The 19,426-nt window shown below is 41.1% G+C and overlaps 3 protein-coding genes across 4 annotated transcripts; 2 read left to right on the plus strand and 1 right to left on the minus strand.

The window, feature by feature from the left end:
• The first annotated feature begins 1,365 nt into the window (after positions 1-1,365).
• LOC104427008 lies at positions 1,366-2,316 on the plus strand. Its single transcript, XM_010040165.2, has one exon. It carries the CDS (start codon positions 1,366-1,368, stop codon positions 2,314-2,316), a length of 951 nt encoding a protein of 316 aa, XP_010038467.2.
• Positions 2,317-6,608: 4,292 nt separating this feature from the next.
• On the plus strand, positions 6,609-7,398 carry LOC104424544 (auxin-responsive protein SAUR32-like). The gene has a single exon (XM_010037002.3). The coding sequence runs from the start codon at positions 6,740-6,742 to the stop codon at positions 7,133-7,135; it is 396 nt and encodes a 131-aa protein (XP_010035304.2). The 5' UTR covers positions 6,609-6,739; the 3' UTR covers positions 7,136-7,398.
• Positions 7,399-11,464: 4,066 nt separating this feature from the next.
• LOC104424545 (CDPK-related kinase 3) lies at positions 11,465-17,241 on the minus strand. Of its 2 annotated transcripts, none has more exons than XM_010037003.3 (11): positions 16,317-17,241; positions 14,874-15,004; positions 14,583-14,624; positions 14,371-14,479; positions 14,134-14,212; positions 13,268-13,564; positions 13,018-13,127; positions 12,631-12,735; positions 12,350-12,412; positions 12,016-12,183; positions 11,465-11,930 (listed from the first exon to the last, which is right to left on the minus strand). In XM_010037003.3, exons 1-11 carry the CDS (start codon positions 16,857-16,859, stop codon positions 11,793-11,795), a joined length of 1,785 nt encoding a protein of 594 aa, XP_010035305.2. In that variant the 5' UTR covers positions 16,860-17,241; the 3' UTR covers positions 11,465-11,792. The 2 variants fall into 2 exon arrangements, with proteins under 2 accessions (XP_010035305.2, XP_039161471.1); XM_039305537.1 differs by having other exon boundaries at positions 16,310-16,441.
• Between the last annotated feature and the right edge of the window lie 2,185 nt (positions 17,242-19,426).

The following is a 19,426-nucleotide window of genomic DNA, read 5'->3' on the forward strand; positions in this document are numbered from 1 at the left end:
CCAAAATTATGTGAACTTGTGTTGGTTGAAAGGCGTCATGCTTTGGATGTCCGCATCCCAGAGACGTCGTTAACAGGATTTGAGTATAGGAGGCAAAGATAAGATGAAATTTTAAAGGTTTTCAAAGATTTTAAAATGAGAAGGATTTTCAAAGATTTTCAATCTTATATTGAGTTGTAGATTTGTGAAAATCATCAACAAAAAATTTTCAAAAATTTTAAATCTTATTTTAGGTTGCACCAAACATATGATGGGATATTTTAACAATCCAAAAATATGTGAAGGATTTCAAATTCCCTTTTATTCTATCCTATTTCAATTCAAATCTGGACAACCAAATAAAGCCGTGGGTTGTATTTGATTGGGCATAAATGAGTACAAATTGTCATCTCATGTTTGAAGTCGACATAAGAAGCTATAGTGGAAGACGGATGAGCTTATACGTCCATGCTACCGGTCAAATCTGAGGTAATATCCGTAAAATATAGACATATGCAATTGCAATACTTCATAACTCGAAGATCACATAACATGCGCATGCATATTCCCTTCTTTGAGCATAAGAAATCTAGTAATAAAAGAAGGTCCAAATGAAAATCCGAATTTTAAATTGTGCATACTATACTACGTCCTTTCTGTTTTGTTTACCCGATTTTATTTCCATCCATGTAGATAAACGACGTAAGACCAGCTTTCCCTCCTTAACAACGAATCATACGTGGGGACACAACCACGATTAATCAAATAAAGAGAAACGAATGCGCATGAAAAACATGTCCACGAGATCCCAAATCTCGACGCGAAACGACAGACGCAAAGACAACTTCCAAATTCCCCATCAACCGTCGACGAAACAACGCCCGCTCCACCACCTCAATCGTAACGAATGCCTCGATCTGTCCAGCCATGTCCGAAGCCCTCCTACTCTTTAGCCGTCCCATCCCCGAAATCCATGCCACCCTGCCTCTCTCTGGACCACCCTAATCTTCCTGAATTTCTGATTTCCTCTGCCTCCGTTTCTCTCCGACTGGGGAAAAAAGCCAAAGAGAGATAGAGAGAGAAGAGAGCGATGTGAGGGAAAGAGAGGGAGAGAGAGACACGCACCGAAGAACGCAAACGAAAACTCAGTTTCTATCTCTCTCTCCCCTTGCCGATTCCCATTCCCTCCGGCAAATGCCAATCCCATGCAATCCCATGCACGCCGAGCTTGATCGCTTCTTCATCCCTCGCCCGTCCATCTCCTTCCATACCATATCCCTCTGCAGCTATCAAGATTTCAGATAGTACTCGGAGAAAGAGAGAGGGAGGGAGACGCCGCTCGTCGTGCGCACGGGCCGTTCCCACGGCAGGCCCGTCGACTTTCAGATGTCCGCCGTGCCCACGTTGCCCCCCCTCGACACGGCCATAGACCTCGCTCTCCTCGCCCTCATCACCGTCCTCCTCCTCCTGTCCTCCCTCTCCTTCGCCTGCGTCATCCACCTCTGCCTCAAGTCCCGCTCCGCCCCGCACCTCGGCAACTTCAACTCCCTCTGGACCGTCCGCCTCCTCCTCGTCTCCTCGACCGCCCTCTGGGCCCTCGTCGAGCTCCTCCGCGTGCCCTTCTTCCGCCGCCGCTACCTCGTGCCGTTCCTGCCCTTCTTGACGGAAAGCCAGCAAGCCGACATCTGCAGATTCCATTCCGTCCTCTCGCTAGGGCTCTGCGAGCCCGTCTTCCTGTTAACCGCGCTCTTCCTCGTCAACGTCTCGATCAAGAAGCAGGACCCGTGCCGCCTGTGGGCCCTAGCATTCGTGTTAGGCGCCTGCCTGCCCCTCCTCTTCTTGCAAATCTTGTTCGTGTTCTACCAGCCGATCTACGTGCTGTTGCCAGAGATCTTTGGGCGGAGCACGTACGTCTCCAAGGATGCGTTCGGCAACGAAACCGTCCTGTGCACGTACCCTTTGATGTCCATCATCGTGTTCGGAGCATTCGGGATCACCTACTCCTTGTGCTTCCTCCTGTCATGTTGGAAGGTCATGTCCCTCGTCATCAACAAAGGACTGAGGACTCGGATTTACGTGCTCGCCATGGCGGTCCTGGTGTCGCTGCCCTTGGAGATTTTGCTGCTGGGGGTCTCGGTGATGTGGATGCCGGACCGTGCCGCTTACAAGGTCTTGGAGTTAGGCGTTTTCCTATGCACGTTGGCATGCACCGTGGCAGGGGAGGGGATTTTGGTGATTCGGCCAATTATGGACACTTTGGCGGCCGGCGGCGAGTGCTGCCAGTGGAGCCCGGATCAGCGGCCGGCACGGGAGGAGGACAGGATACCGCAGGCGTAGGAGGTGGGGGTAAAAGTATGAAAAAGGGACGAGATATTAGTGAATCCGTACACTACATTTGATTGGGACGGAAGAGAGGAATTCGAAGTTGCTGATCGTAAGAATTCAATTTTTCGCTTTTTTTTTTTTTGGGTTCTTGAGGCGTAGGAACTTGTGTTCTTAGATTCTCTTTTTAATTCCAGTTCCAAGAATTCTCAGGAAGAGGGAAGGGTGACTTATGTTCAGATGCGAGATCGTCTGCGGGTTCTTTAAACTGGAATTGATCGGTTTTGGTTGAGTCATGAGCATGGGAGATAATGAAACGACGGTCTTAAAACGATTGCCTCGACATTGCTCGATAAAACATTATGCGGAAAAATTACACGCTGCCATCAAATGAACCACGCACGAATGACATGCATTAGGGCGTGGTGATGGAATAAACAGTCGCAACGATGCTTCGGTGTGAATATTGTGCGACATTTTCATGTTTCGACACGTGATATGAAACTCGAAATTGGCGATGCTGATCGGTTTTCCTCCCTTCTGCGTATGCTTGTCGGGACCCTTGAGAGCGTTTTGGAAACTTTGGTTTCTCCGGGTTATTTCGGAACGGGCTAACTCTCTCCGGGTTATTTTGGAACGGGCTATCTCTGGGGTCGACTTTAAAAAAAAAAAAAAAAACTCTGGGGTTGACTTGACTTGGTCAACGGGACAAGATTTACATTGATATCCACGAAAACTTTGGACTCCCACAATTTGCACAGCTTGTGATCCTCAGCCAATGGCATCCTACGATTTGGAATTCTCAACCTTGTGTAAGATAAAAGTCTCATGACACGGCTTTGAATTTAACCCAACAAGTTAAATCCAATTAAGAATGTGAATGATCGTGGAGAAATTATTTAAAAAGTGTTCAATTATACCAATTTAATCTTAAACTTTTACACGTTTTGTCAATTAAATCTATCCGACCAATTTAAGTTAGAAAATCGTTAACGTGAATGATAGCTATCCTACGTGGCAAGACCAAGTTGACATGGATACTTTTAATAATATTTTACAAAAATTAAAATTTTTATGTCCACATCGGTGGTTTCTTATCAAAATTGACTAAATTGACTCGATTAACAAAACGTTAAAAGATTTATAACTAAATTGGTATAATTGAGAAATTTAAGATTAAATCAACACAAGTGTAGTAGATTTAGAATTTTTTGGTAATTATCCCGAATGATTGTCATATATGTAGCACCGATACGGACACAGACACGTGACACGTGACAAGACACGACATGTCATTTCTTAAAAATAGAGAATTTCGACACGTTCCGACACGTTATATATTAAATATATTTTTATATAAATACATAAATAATAATAATAATAATAATAATAATAATAATAATAATAATAATAATAATAGCCTAGAATTAATTTACACAAAAAATATTAAATAATATCATTCATTATTTTAATTTGTTATAATAATACACAAAACTTAGAGGAAAAGAACATTGTTTAAAGAAAAATGTTGAAATGATATTTTTAAACTTATATATTTATCATATATAGCACTTTTTATTACTTCTTTCGAGTAAAAGACTTTAAAAAAATAAACAATTCTAAAAAAATAAAACTGAAAAAAAAAAATTGACCCCGTGCGTGTATATTTATAGCAAATTTATTACTTCTTTTGTGTATATTTATATTTTGACCCATCAGGTATTAGAAATTTTTAAAATTGACCCAGTGTATGTCGGAATCACGTGTCGGAATTCTAGACTCGCGTGTCGAAGCGTGTCAGAAAGAGTTGATTACATGTCGGATTTTTCGACACTCGTTGACCACGTGTCGGGACGTGTCGGAGCGTGTCGGACATGTGTCGGAATGTCGGACACGACACGAAGGCTTTCGGAGAGTGTCTGTGCTATATTGTCATGAGAACACATGAAACAAACGTGCAAAATTGGATTGGATGCAAAATGGGCAAATGAGCTCGGGTCCGTCCATCGGTGCCAAAGGGCATGATGCAATTTTTGCTCTGCGGAGATAACACGAAACTTCGGCGAGCTCCGCCATTGATGGCAAGTCAATTATCGCGACACACACTTATCCATTCTAATGATATCTCGGTGCGAAATCTTGAGCTTGAATCTTGGAACCGACCAATCTTCTTCGTCCGGAGTGGATTGGGTGGTCCTATAAGTAATGATTTCGAGATACACTCCACACAAAAAGTCCGGTTTTTGAGTAGGTGTCCAATTTCCAAGTGGCGTTAGGTGGGAGTTTTACTGCTGTGTTAAACGTGCGAAATTACCATACGAAAATGTACATATTAAAAAAAAAAAAAAAAAAAGGCGAAGACGAAGACGAGACCTCATAATGTCGGCCAAACAATGTTCTTTTCGATCAATTTGGTCAGATTCAAAACATGCTCAAATTCTCCGCATGAGGTGACGTGTGATGACGACCCATCAACCACGGCGGCCCCACGTGCTGATGTTCGCAGCTTGGCACCATACACGTGTCCGAGAAAGTCAAACCTTTGAAATTATGTTCTCCTCGAAATACAGCTGCTACGACGACGTTTCCAGCGGTACCGATGCGTTTCTTTTTCGATTTGGCAGCCTAGGGTGACTATTTCCACAGTTATGATCGGAATCGGATTCCAGCCAGGTCATGACGAACGCTTCCCGGAATTGAACTTGTTCTATTCAGGAATTTAGATTCACATTTTCAACTTTAGCACTCCCACTTGCCCTAATTCACATTTTCAACTTTAGCACACCCACTTGCAACCTAACCCCAATAAAATTTATGCAGATATATTAAATAAAAATAGGCGTAACTTTCTAATAAAGACCCCTATTTTTTTTTTTTTGTCCAATCCTAATTCTGGCCACAACCTTCTTCTTTGTCTAAAAAAATATATCCAAATTCCACTCTAGTCCCATATCTTCCAATGTGTCCAAATATTGCCACTAATTTCTCCAAAATTATCAACATCGAGGTCATTACTAAAACACACATCTTCATTAATACTCTCACCTTCGCATGGAGCAATAGCAGCTTCTTGATAGTGATAATCTTGAGAACTCCAATGGCAATTATTAGACACATAAGCAAATTTAAGATTAGAGTGAAAGTTGTGGATTTTTTTCAAATAAGAAGAAATTGGAGTAGAATTGTAATTGGACCAAAAGTTGAGATTTATTTTTTTAGGGAATTAACCCAAAAAAATATATGGACTTCTTTGGAAGGCACTTATGAAAAAGATTTACTCAATAAAATAATATGGAAAGGACGGAGCTAAAAATTAGAATGGCATTATATCACTGGGATTTATAATAGTAAAATTGTATTAAATATATAAACGAGTCAAACCACAATTTCACATCAGTTTTTCGCTTGTTTAAAAAATTTATGCATGTTTGAGACATCTAATTTCACAGCTCCTGTCATGATAACCCGTCATTCAAAACATTAACAAATGATGATTATCTATAAATCGGGTGCTTTTTTTTTAATCAGTCAAATTGGTATATATGGAAGTATTCTGACGTCAAAAAATTGAGCTGGTCACGAGATTAAAGGCTCATACAGAAGATTTGAAACTTCTTTTGCGTGAGATGTTTGCAATTCGGTAGATATCTTGTGAAGGAATTCTGACCTTCCTTAGTTCCTTGCTCGTTTTGGACATAATCCTTATCCATGTGAAGAAAACCGGGTCGCAGCGTCACCACGTAGTGAGAGAACTCCAGCAAGAGGTCATCAATTCCCATTTGATTTCATCGTCCGTCATTGTACATCTCACCCAAAACCAAAACTGAACGTAATAATTTCTAATCCGCGCGTGCCTAGCAACAATTTAAAAAAAAAAAACACATCTCTACGCATGAAGTTTCAATCACAGAAAGAAAAACCGTCTTTAAAATGTATATATTGTCAACAAATTTAGAGGGTATAACTAGATTATATTGTTAATAAACGTCGGTCTGAATTTTGAAAGTGTTGTTTTTGGGTTTTTGCAGGGATTAGCCTTCCTTAATCACTTCGGAAACGATTAAGAAAGAGGAATCATACTTATCCCAAGGAAAAAATTAACAATGAACGGCAAAGACGAGTTGACCAAGAACTCTCTCGTCACACGCGGACGGCTGCGACGACCGACCCCAGATGCGACCGCTACTCGTCTCCTTCGTCCCTAATCCAACACGCTCCTTCCCATGCACAAGGACTAGAAATCTCTTTCCCCTTGACCTTCCTCCTTCCTCCGTTCACACTCAACCCCTTCGCACCCATATATAACAACGCCCTCCCCCTCAATCCTCTTCCCACTTCTCATTCTTCGATCGGCGAACAAGAAGAATTTCTCCCCCGATCCGGTCTCTCGAGAGGTTTAAGCAGACTCGAACTGGGTTTCCCTCGTTGTTTCCTTAAGATGGTGAGGAGCGTCGACAGGCATCGCCACCACCATCCGGGCATTCACCTCCACTTGCCCCTCCTCCACCTCCACCACTGCCACCACGAGGTGAGGGAGGAGGAGGGCAGCCTGAAGGACGTGCCGAGGGGGTGCCTGGCCGTATCGGTCGGGCAAGGCGAGGAGCAGCGGCGGTTCGTGATCCCGGTGGCTTACGTGAACCACCCGCTGTTCGTGGAGTTGCTGAGGGAGGCGGAGGACGAGTACGGGTTCGACCAGAAGGGCCCCATCAACATCCCGTGCCACGTCGATGAGTTCCGGAACGTGCAGGACTCGATCGACAGGGACGTGAGCAAGAGCCATCGCCACGGCCGCCACGACAACAACGTCCACGGGTGGTGCTTCGGACCTGCTTGAAGGAGGATCTGACGATGTACTTAATCAACATATGCATAGAGTAGAAGGTTTAGCATGAGTATACAATAGTCATGTCACGCGTTTCTCCCACCTCTTTTTTCTCTCTCGGGTCTCTTTAATTCATGTAAATCAAGAAATCAAAAGGACGGATTGGAATGCAGATGTATTTGTAATTCAATGCGTCTTCATTTCGATCACTGGTTGGCCATTCCATGCCTACCAAGTCGATAAGCGAAGCCAGAAAAAGGCAAACTGATTTTCAATGGCCTGTGTCTTGCATCGAGATCTCTTTGCTTCTCATGATCAATGATCGAAATGTACTGCGACAATTGCTCCGTTTTCTTTAGAGAATCGAGCAACGTTCGCTAGGAAAACAACGCGTGATTTCCCGACCAAGTAGTGTGCATGACGAGTCGTGTGCGAACATGTGAGTCAGGACAGTCGAGCAGAACTCATCGAAACCAGCTGGCTCGGTATGGCTACGGCATCAACACGGTCTCCATTGACTGAACAGAGTTTTATTTATGATATGCTTGATGAAATCTCGGGAAGTCTTACGCGATGGGGTCTCTCTTATCCTCTCTCCGCGTGTCGGTTTCTGCTTGAGGAAGAGCTCTTTTGATGCAGGTGCCAATTGCCTGAATATAGTTTTACTTTTTATAGTTTTGATAATTTAGATTTTGCGATTAATACATTTTGACTTCTATTTAAGTCCGAAACACTTGAAACTTTCACTTTAACAATGAATTCACATTGGAATAATATTCTAAGATTCCGTTCGTTTTATGGAAAATAACCTTCCAAAAAAAGGTTTTACGGATTTTTCAATTTTCATTTCATGGAAAATGAATTAGCTAAAGAAAACGTATTCCGCCTCACTTTCTTTTACCAAATACATTTTCCTTTTATTTTTTTTAAATCGAGTTTTAGTTAATTTTTATTCTTTCTATTTCTTTCTTTTTCTTTTCCTCTTATTTTTGGCTGGTCGTCAGCCCCAATGAAGGCCAGCAACTTGCCACTAGCAACTAGAGTTTGCTAGATCGGCGACCCTCGAGCGTCGTCAGACAGTGGCGAGGCTTGGGCCTCAACAAGGCTTGAGCCTCGCTAGTCAACAACGCTTGTGTCGCCAAAGGGCGGCGAGGCCCAAGGCGACGCTTGCCGGCTATCATTGACAACCAATTTACGAAAAGAAAATGAAAAAAAAAAAAAGAAAGGAAAGAAAAGCAAAGAAAATAAAATAATTTAAAAATCGATTTCTAAAATATACAAAATTGAAATTTGAATTTTTTAAATAAAATAATAAATAAATAATAGATAGAATAAAAACAAAAAATAATCAAAAGAAGTGCATGGAGGAGAATCAAATGAGATACCAAATGACGAAAGTTTTTTCACTTCAATTTCAAGTTTCAGCCAAATACCGGAAAATATTATCATTTTCTTGAGGAAAAAGATCACCAAAAATCATAAACTTTACCCAAACCGACAAATTTTCCCCAAACTTTTTTTATGACATGAAAATCCCAAACGTTGCCAACCGTGACACATTTATTCCAAACTTTTTTTTTGTAACATAAAAAATCTTGAACTTATATTCGTGTTACACATTTATCCTAAACCATAGGGCATTTTCGTCTTTTACTTTTTCTTTTTCTTTCTTCCTTTTTCTTCTCTTTTCCCTAGCTAGACTCAAGCGAGGGCCGTCCTCACCCGATGTCAACAAGGGCTGAGTCCGGCTTCCCTCCGCCATGGCCAACGGAGGGAAGAGAGAAGAAGAAAAAAGGAAAAAAAAAAAGAAGAAGGAAAAACATTAAAAAAAAAAAGACGAAAATGCCCATAGTGAGGTAAATGTGTCACAGTTAGTAAGGTTTGGGTTTTTCATGTCATAAAAAAAAGTTTAAAATAAATTTGTCACTTTTAGTAAAGTTTGAGATTTTGGCGGCTTTTTCTCTTTTCTTAGAAAATTACTTCTAGGGAAATATTTCTCGGAAACATTTCATTTTTCACGAACGAACCGAACTTAAATCTTAGTAGAGAGCAAAAGGTTGGATTGAGACAACCATGTATGCTTCTTTTCATTTTTCACGAGTGCATACGTTTTATAATCCACCAATGGCGAGGGAGGAAAATAGGCCTTGCTTTTTAGTTTTGTTGGGAGATGGAGTTGGACCTTAAAAATCCTTGAAAAAATTACCAAAAAAAGTTTTAAATCTATCATATGGCAGCCAATTCAATCATAACAATTTTGATCATGCCTACTTAGTTCTAAACCTATACAAAATTTATCAATTTATTCCTAAATTTTTTGACATTTTGTCTTTATAGTCATTCCAATTAATTTTGGTCAAAAATTACTAGCGTGACAATCCAGCTAATACCGATCTTCCTATATTCCATGGCCGACACTAACATAAATAATTTTTTAATATTTTTCAATTTTTCCTTTTTTTTTTCCTTTCTCTTCTCTCTTTTTTTTTTCTCCTTTCCTTTCTCTTTTTACTTTTTTCCTTATCTCCCTCCGAAGTTTAAAAAAAAATTACAAAAATTACAAAAGATTATCTATATAGTAATTTTTTACCAAAATTATCTAGAATGACTAAATTGGTAAGTTATCAAAAGGTTTAAGGCTAAATTTGTATATTATCAAAAGATTTACAATAAAATTAGCACAATTGAGAGGTTTATAACTAAATTGATTAAATTGAAAGGTTTGAAATTAAACTGATTGTCATACAATAAATTTAGGATTTTTTGGATGATGCTCTTAAAAAACCTTATCAGGTAATAAGAGTGAAAAATGGTAGAGTTATAAGATCAAATGTATCATGCCATTATTCGTTCGTGAATAGCGCTCGCTAAGTTTGAGTGGCCAATCGCTATCTAACACATCACTTCTTAAACTTATCCATATACCAGTTTGTAATTCTAGCGTTGCTCGATACAACTCGCTGGTTGGAAGTGTGCAACTTGGGCTTGTCATAAACTATGCGCCGCCCATCGAAAATGAGATTGAGATCAACTCTGAACTTGAATTTTATTAGGTGAATTTTAAAAAATATTTTTTGTGTTCCCTAGCGAAATATTCTCCTTTTTTTTTTGGCCGAAAAAAAGATACCCAATTTACATATCTACTATCTAGCATTGAGTGTGAAAATTAATTCTAAAGAAAAGTGTTAAAAAAGTTATAAACCTTTTTTTATGCTAATTTAGTCCTGAACATACCAATTCAATCATTTCCGACTAATTTTTGCCGAATTTTGCTGACTAAGTTCTAGCCGGCTAATGTGGCACAAATGCCAGACATTAACGATCGGCGCTGATATAAACAACTTTTAATAACATTTTAATATTTTTGAATTTTTTCTTCTTCTTTTTTCTTTTTTTCTTCTTCTCCTCCTTTCTCCAACCGGTTGCCAGATCTCGGTGACCGACCAAAGGCAATGGCCGGCGATGCTCAAGCCACTAGTCTGGCAACCAGCCAAAGGCGATGGCTGGCAAGGCTTGAGCCCTCACCAGTGGCCGCGATGACGCCCTCACGCTAGGCGGCTTGCCCTCCATGGGAGAGGCTCGACCCCATCGCGATGGCAGCCATGCGCTAGGCGGCTCGCCGACCATGAGCAAGGCTCGACCTCACCGAATTTGGTGAGGTCAAGCTTCTCTCATGGCCGGTGAGGCTAACTTGAGGCCATTATCGTAGCCACTAGCGAGAACTCAAGCCTCACCGGCCACCGGCTGAAGGAAGGAGGAGAAGAAGGAAAAAAACAAGAGAAAAAAATTCAAAATTATTAAAATATTATTAAAAACTATCAACATTAGCTAGCTAACGCTTAGTTAGAAAAATTCTACTAAAATTAGCCGAAAAGAATTGAATTTGTACCAAATAAAAATGTTTAGGATTAAATTGACACAAAAAATATTTATAACTAAATTGGTACAAATGCAAAAAGTTTAGAATTTTTTTAACACTTTTCACCTAAAAGCTATTTGATGAAAGAAATGGATTTGTCAAACGAAAACTAAATGATTCGATAAAAAAAAATTAAAATGTGATCCCTTATATCACTCATAAAAATAAATAAGAGATATTTTCATTGTCTACAAAAAAATTGTTTAGACATAAATAATTGTTGATAATAGAAATATTTTCATTAACTCATAATGTCAAATGATACAAGTGATCATCTTTAGGAAAGTGTTTACCAAATTATTCATTTTCCACGAAAGAGACATCCTATGTTCTAAAAACGTACTCCCTATGCCTTCGTACCAAGCTCAATTATCCTTTTACGTCGGACCACAAAACATGGTAAACGAATGTGCAAGTACAGATTGGGAAGGAGCTTCAAAAAGTTACGACAATCATCCTATAATTATAAAGAATTCAGACCATTTTCCCCTCCATTACAAAGAACCATGGCGTTTCGGGACTCGGAGCCGTTTCAACTTCGCCATCCATGGCCTCGAGGATTTGAAGAACAGAGACAATACATTTCAACAAATCGGCGGTCACAAAAGCATCATACCCTTTATCTACCAACCAATCTCACGCGATTGCACGCCTCAAGATTTGCCAATCGGAGTGTACTTCACCTCTCGAATTGAAAAGGCTATACACTTCAAATCAAAGATTTGTAAGCAAATTCAATACACTTACATGCTATCTCGGTCTCAAGCTAGTGTTTCGAAGTGTCACACCATGTAAGAACTTGGTGTATCCAAGAAAGCTGAGTTTTCCGTCAGTACTTCTGATGCAGTTATCGAGGAGAGACTGAGCTCTGGGATCCAGATTCACCTCCTGCGTGAGGTAAAACATACGTGAATTTGTCAATCCAATTTCTAGGTAAGCAAGAGATGATTTCCAAAGCTACCGATGCACATACACTTGACAACTCATCGAGGGAAATGACCCGGTTTCCTTCTTGTTCAAAATACTCAAAGGCAGTATTTGCAATCTGGTCCCAGTCTTCACGACCCTCTAGCTGATGTGGACTGATTGCCGCAGCACAAAACTCTTCGAAGCCCATTTTCTTATGTGAGAGCGCTTCCATCTTAAATTGTGTAAAATGGAAGTTAGCATGGATAATTATGCAGCTTAAATATACGATATAAGTAATCTGAATATACAAAAGAATGGGGCATGGATGTAAATCTCATCATCATGGATCACTGAGGAGAATTGAATTGCTTCAGACGTTTGGAACAAAAGAATCTTACCGCATCTAAAATTTCAGGAACCCTTGACTCCTTCATTGCCTCGGTCAAATTTTTCATCAAAGCCTGCATTTTCCTTCAGAAATCAATTGCAGCCAAAGCAGACCCAGATTACAGGTACATAAAAAGATGAATCATCAAGAACAGTGACAAAAACTGATCTTGTGCCAGTCAGAAGGTCAAAATAATACTAAATGGCATCGATGACATATATAGATTTGTATTTTCCAAACACAGCCAGATACAAATTGCCAAAAAATCTGTAAAGGTAATGCATCACCCACCACTTTAAAGTTATCGAGAGAAACATATCCATTCTTTGGTTCCAATAGATTATACTGGGCCCTGAGATACACAAGTTCATCCTCCGTTAACGCTTTCGAGAGAGCCTGCATATTTTAAAACAAAAGCAATATCCCTAAAGTTAATTCACATAACCAAATTAGAATGCACAACCTAAAGTCAGATTACTCCAGTATAGAGGTGAAGTGACATTTTTCCACCCACTACAAGAGTAGGCCTCGTACTATTAGCCTGCCCATGTGAATAGGATGCTACAGAACTTCTTTCAGTGTTTGTGTTTTCCATATATTACGTAGTTATTTTAAGTCAAAGGAGCAGAATAACTTCTTCCAGAAAGCAGTATGGTTAACAAGATGAAGAAAGATTACCTTTAGTGCAGACCGTTTGAATGGGGTGGCACGAACATAGTATTTAACTAACTTGTAGATTGAAATATCCAAAGGCACAGCATGTTTTTCATCTCGTATCCATGGGTGAGCTGAAAATGTAGCAAATTCCAGCGATTTAGCTAAGCAAATGCATGAATATCATCCTTGGACAGAATCACTATCGTTAGACAACTAATTTTAAAATGGCTAACTTTACAAGAGTTCCTGCCCTGTCCATAAAAAAACTTACTTAGAGCCTGGGCAGCAGTCATTCTTTTTCTATAATCCTTGTTCAGAAGCCTTTTCACAAAATCTCTAGCCTCAGCTGATACCGTAGGCCAAGGTGAATCATGGAAGTTAGGATCTGCTCTAAGAACAGAGCGAAAAATTCCAGATTCAGTCCGAGCCCAAAATGGTCTGCTTCCACATAGCAATATGTATGTTATGACCCCAATACTCCACATGTCCGCTTCAAGGCTATATGATCTATGGAGAACTTCTGGTGCAACGTAGTATGCACTGCCAACAACATCACTGAGACGTTGACCTGTGAGTGCATGAAATTTCAATTTGTTGAGCTCAAGGACAGAGACGAAAGAATCACACTCACACCAAAAGGAAAAAGAAAACAGCCAAATAATATTGGATCTTTTTTCTGTTCTACTGCATGATTTCAACAATTGATCAGCCAAATGAACTGTGCCAAAGTCAATTATTCATCCAAGGGCTGAAGGAAACTGAACTTTACAATCGTTTTCAGTTACCGGTATAGCTGGTAAAGAGGACCATTTTGGAAAACACATGCAAAAGGGGAATCAAGCTGCGGTATGTAAGATGTCAATTGCTGAGGGGCTATGAAAGACTCAATTATAGGATGACATAGTGCCAACTGAAAGCATCTTAAGCCAAACTTGGTTGACAACTTCTAGAAATTCAGTCCATGCCACCAGGATCATACATAGGAGATGACCAAGACTGAAAGTACTGTGACTGGTAAGACACCAAATCTGTCATACATTTACAAGGAATATGAATTCCAGTGGCTTATGTATTGTACCTTTTCCAACAAAATGACCACAAACCCATAAACATCTCCCTGAAAAATCCAACAGTTACCTGGCCCAATAAAATCAGAGAGGCCGAAATCAATTATCTTCATTGGCGCATCCTCGTCTCTTGTGGAGAATAGGAAATTCTGCCATGAAGTCAAGAGAGAAAAAGAATGGTTGGAAGATGATGACGTTCCGATTAACATAAATGAAAGAGCAGCATACACAATGTGAATATCCTACTTTGAAAGTCTTACATGCAAGAGTAACATATGATAAATTCAAGACATCTATAGCAGCAAACCTCTGGTTTTAGATCACGATGCACAACGCCTTGAAGATGAAAATAAGCAACTACACTCAGAATTTGAATCACTATATCCTTAGCTTCCCCCTCTCTGTATCTACCACCTCTGTAATGAGAGTAGCAACAAATGAAAAACCACAAGTCTAGAAAATAAACTTCAAAGCCTTGAAAGAAAAATCAGTGGCAACTCAAATGGTCATCGTTTTTACCTGGACAAAATACGGTCAAGTAGTTCACCACCTTCACACAATCTGACAGAAAACATAAATCCATACTTTAGAATACAAATTCCCACAAATTGGAAGAATCCGGCCTATAGCAGCTTGTCAGTATATTTCTGCAAGTCTAGTTACATAACATAGCTCACATTCATTAGCTTTCGGACTCTGGGAACCCACATGCAGAAAGAGACAAAAATAAAGGAAGTTTGAACAATGCTAAATCCACGATTCCCATGACATAGCTATTAAAGCTGACGATTGAAACAGAGATGCACGTACTCCATGACTATGTAGACATTGTTGTTGTCTTCAAATGCATCATGAAATCTAATGAGGTGCTTGTGTCCTGCTAATCCCTTTAATATTTTCACCTCCCGACGAACATCTTCAATTGATATCGCTGATGTCATCTGCCAAAAACCACTCATCCAGTTTCCATCAGTGCTCAAGTTAAAATGCTGTGCAATAGGGATTGGGGCGGGGTCGGGGGAGGGAGGTGAGAATTGTGGTCCACTCATTCAACTTTAATTGAGTCTGAAAATCCAGATTAAATAAAAACACAATTTCAATAGAGGAGTATTCGAATTAAAACAGTCCAACAACCACCCGCTTATGAAATTTCGGCACAGGCCCAACAACCACCCAATCATGAAATTTCAGCACAGGTATCTTATATCAGGAACAATTTTCTTGCTCTAGTGTCTAGTGTCCTGGTCGTACATGCAGCAACTATATATATTGTCCCCTTCATCTTGACCAAGTATCTACATTTATGTATGCTCTGTGAAAAGGCAGGTACAATCGACCAAGAACATATTTACAACACCTCAATCTTTCAGTAACGGGTTTTGGTTTCTAACTACTACATTCGTTACTTCTTGTTTAACATAAATTAAATCCTTAGCCTAAGTGATCAGCTCTATTTTTTAGCATCCATGCTCATCTTTCTCGCACTGATGCAGTACATCCAAACCTCTTCAATCTGTTTTGAGATTTAGACAACTTGGTAAATTAGGGTTAACAAGAACGAGTTAATCAAGTCCAAGAATCAGTTCATTAGATCCTGAAACTGATGAATATCCCCACACTTTCAGGAAACCTTCACCTCGCAATGCTCTCGAGTTCAAAATATCAAACCAACAATTCTAGAGATACTTCGCTGCTTCTGTTTCTCTAACAAGCAAGCTCAATAAACCTCAGATCATTCATTCGTCAATTGTCATCCCCAGGCATCGCCGACTTGCCCTCTTCCTGCTGACCAAGTGCTAACCAAAAGCACTTCAGTCACTTTGGTTTGCCTCCTGTTCTACAAGCTGGACCAAATAACATAATTAAGAGCGACCCCCTTGTATTTCTAGTTTTAAAATCATAACATGTCGGCTACCAAAAGTACGCAAACTTCTATGAGCCATGCCATGGCCATGAAAGTTGAATCTGGGGTTACGCAGCTCCCACATTGTAGTCATGAAATACTGCATGTTTTGAGGTCCTGCCCAAGCACGTCTGTTCAAACTCATATTCAATTTAAGTGTACCCTATGCTGCTTACGAATTCCTGCTGAACTGATCAGAGAATTCTCTCTTAACTAGACGATCATAATTTCCCCGAACAACAGAACAGGTCGACAATCGATTCACCTTACAGCTAGATTCAAACAACAGCAACAACAGAGAAAGGCCGCTGAGTTGTAAACTGTCAATAGCAGTAACACATACCACACACCTTAGCTTTTGAAATGATCTTCACGGCCACATTCTGACCCTTGAGCTCTCCTTTCTTTCCCTTAGCCCAGCACGTATGACCAAAATGCCCCCGCCCCACCTCCTTCCCGAGCTCGAACCTCGCGCAGAAGTTCTTCGCGTATCCAAAGCTCTTATCCAGCGGCGGCTCCCCCTCTCCGTCCACCGCCTGCTCCTCCGCTATCGGCCCCTCCTTAGGCGCCCCTCGGCCCCGCCGCTTCGCGATCAACGACATGATCGGCCTCGCCGGCGACGGAGGCGGGAGCGGCCACCGGAACTTCCTCAGCGGCGTCCTCGCCGGCGACGGGGACGCCGCCACCCCGGCGGGCAGCGGGCTCGGGAACGGGCTCCCCGAGAGGGAGCTCACCTCCCCGCCGCCGCCGACCCCGCCGCCGCCGACCACCCCGGATCGCGCTGGCGACGCGGCCGGGAGCGGAGACGGCGGCGGCTTCGGCTGCTCATCGGGCCGGGAGGCGGCGTAGTTGGCGGTCGCGACGGTGCTCTGCTTGCTGCAGCAGTGGCCCATCGCCGGAATGCGGCAGCTCGTCGGCGATCGCCGCCGGTGGTCAAAAGATCGGGACGCCGGGACCTCTCCGGCGAACTCCCCCCCAAAGACGAAATGACGCAGAAGGAGAGCGAGCTAGAGAGAGAGAGAGAGAGAGAGACGAAGTAGCGACGACGGAGCGATGAAAAGGCAGTTGAAATCCGGTTGATTAAAGGAGGAGAAAGACACCGTAGAGAAGCGTGAGGGAGTCGTCCCCTGCGGCTCGCGTCACGGCCAGCATCACACTGACGCGCGGATCACAGCCGTCGATTGGGGATCGGACCGACGGAACGGCCGGTCAACGCCGCACCGGCCGCGGGATATTCAACGCTGCGGAGGTCTCTAGGATGAGCCGTGAATCAGGGGATAAACTGGAGCCGAGAAAACGCGTTTATATTCAAAAGGGGGAAGGAGGGGTTGGTTTCGTTAATTTCATAATTGCTCGCGCCCGTTCCCATAAAAAAAAAAAAAAAATAAAATAAATAAAATAAAAAAACCAAAAGAAAAAAAAGGCAGGCATCGTAACGAAACGACGGACCGTGACTGGTCGTTTCGGAGCATCGGCGGCGATTTGTTTAGTCTTTTGTGGACTTTCCCATCGAACGCATCGCGGCTTTGATTTTTGGCCCGCCTTGTCGTCCGCGCGTTTTGGACGGTCGGGGCTCGGATGGCCAACGGAGGAGGAGGAGCGGAGGTTCGTGGTAGGTCACCCAACCCCCCCTACTGCCCTTTGAAAACAAGAGCCGGCGGCTCCAAAGACCAAGCCCGGTTTCTAGACACGAGTCTCTCGGATTCCCACCCGACCCCGACTCGCATGCATCGATGCGGCCTTAGATCATGTGCATTTTCGGGTGGGACCCCGTCGCAACTAACGATACAATGGCTCGCGCGCATTTATAACGCTCAAGAATAATTTATCAGATTCTGAATTGAATTGGATGGTTTCATTTTCTAAATCGGGAATCAACCGGTCTCATAATTTCTAAATCATACAAGCTATCCAATTCTCGTGCTCATTTTTCTTTTTTGGCAAATTCTCGTACTCCCTTTTAGTAGCATGTATCTTTTATATGGATGATGTAAAAAAAAAAAAAAAAACTTGTATCTATTTTTCGAAAGTTTTCAGTGAAGGCACAAAATAATTATGCTAAAGCAAATAGACCTCACTCTTTTTTATTGTCGGAGTTATCTGTCAACCGGGATTTGGTCTACGCTAGAGTGCCTTTTGCATTATTAAAAAGAGGACGGTGCCTATTAAAATAAAAACCCGTTTTCTTTGACTTTTGCTCATTTTGGTCCAACCATTTATAATTTTTTTAATTGCTGTGACTTCACAAAACATTAAAAAGAAATACAGAATGAGAAAAAGAACGTTCGACTTGGTTTTGAGGATTTTCCTTTTTCTTCTTTTTCGGTATGGCAATGATCCTAGGATGTTCATATGAATTGGTCCTGTAATTGCGTTTTAGTAAATAAATATATAAATAGGTTTGACCGCGCTTAGTGCGAGCGAGCGTAGACCGGGCTTTTGACATCTTGAGAAGATAGAAGCTAATTCAAAACACTTTCTTTTTTTTTTTTTTTTTTTGTCGAAGATAGACGTTGCATTTCGTAAAGATAAACGAGAATTACAAGATAACAATAGATAAGATTCTGAATATAAAATTTCCATAAGGGAAAGGGGAGGGAAAGTCACCCAATTTAGAGGGAGGGTTTTGGTTTGGTGGGTTTTAGCTAGCCAATCCACCGCTCGGTTTGCCTCTCTTTGACGGGCGATTTGGATGTTTTGAGGAACTATACACTGAAAATGAGACGTCATTGGTATTATTTTATGTTTAAATAGGAGGAAATGACACGAATGATTTTCCGAACTTTAGCTTAATATGTAATATCGCTCCCAAATTTTTATTTTGTTTAATCCGATCCTAAAATTTTAAGTATATGTTCAATCTAATCCTTGTACTACATGAAACTCAAGGACTACGTACCAAAAGTTATGGGACTTTCATGTAATCCATAACTAAATTGGATATGTATTAAAAATTCGGAGGACCAAATTAAGTAAATTAAGCATTGAGGGATGATTTTACATATTAGACCAAAGTTTAATGACTATTCGTAAAATTATCTTTTTAAAAAATGGGGACTTGTTGAAAATTCAAGCAGGAGTTAGTAAGATGGGAAGAAGGTGTTTATCCTTTTAGGTTGCTAATTAGCGTTAGGTCTCATAATCAACGCCAAGAATATCTTGAAACATATTGCCAGCATTAGTGTTAGTGGTTTAATGTTATTATGAGGATAACTTAACCGATAACAAGCCCGAAGCGAGAAAGATTATTGAAAATTGAAGCACAATAGAGATAAGGATTGCCTAATTGGGAGTTTCATAGCTTCATACAGCTGCCGCGGCGGTGGCCAAAAGAGAGAGAGATTTGCTATTAGAGGGTGGAATAGGGGGTAGGATAGTTGAAAACCGGATGATCCAAATTAAGATGATTTCCCTTTTCTTTGTCAATCACGGAACATGCCTCGTAACGTGATAACTCACA

Source organism: Eucalyptus grandis, chromosome 11, assembly GCF_016545825.1.
Source record: "Eucalyptus grandis isolate ANBG69807.140 chromosome 11, ASM1654582v1, whole genome shotgun sequence".
Classification (NCBI taxonomy): domain Eukaryota; kingdom Viridiplantae; phylum Streptophyta; class Magnoliopsida; order Myrtales; family Myrtaceae; genus Eucalyptus; species Eucalyptus grandis.

Excerpts from the sequence above, each read along its gene's own strand:
- LOC104424544 (XM_010037002.3), top strand. The coding sequence starts at position 6,740 with ATGGTGAGGAGCGTCGACAGGCATCGCCACCACCATCCGGGCATTCAC.
- LOC104427008 (XM_010040165.2), top strand. The coding sequence starts at position 1,366 with ATGTCCGCCGTGCCCACGTTGCCCCCCCTCGACACGGCCATAGACCTC.
- LOC104424545 (XM_010037003.3), bottom strand. The coding sequence starts at position 16,859 with ATGGGCCACTGCTGCAGCAAGCAGAGCACCGTCGCGACCGCCAACTAC. Across the intron at positions 14,213-14,370 it reads ATCGTGATCTAAAACCAGAG|AATTTCCTATTCTCCACAAG; the intron begins GTTTGCTGCTAT and ends ACTTCATGGCAG. Across the intron at positions 12,184-12,349 it reads TTCCTGAAATTTTAGATGCG|ATGGAAGCGCTCTCACATAA; the intron begins GTAAGATTCTTT and ends ACACAATTTAAG.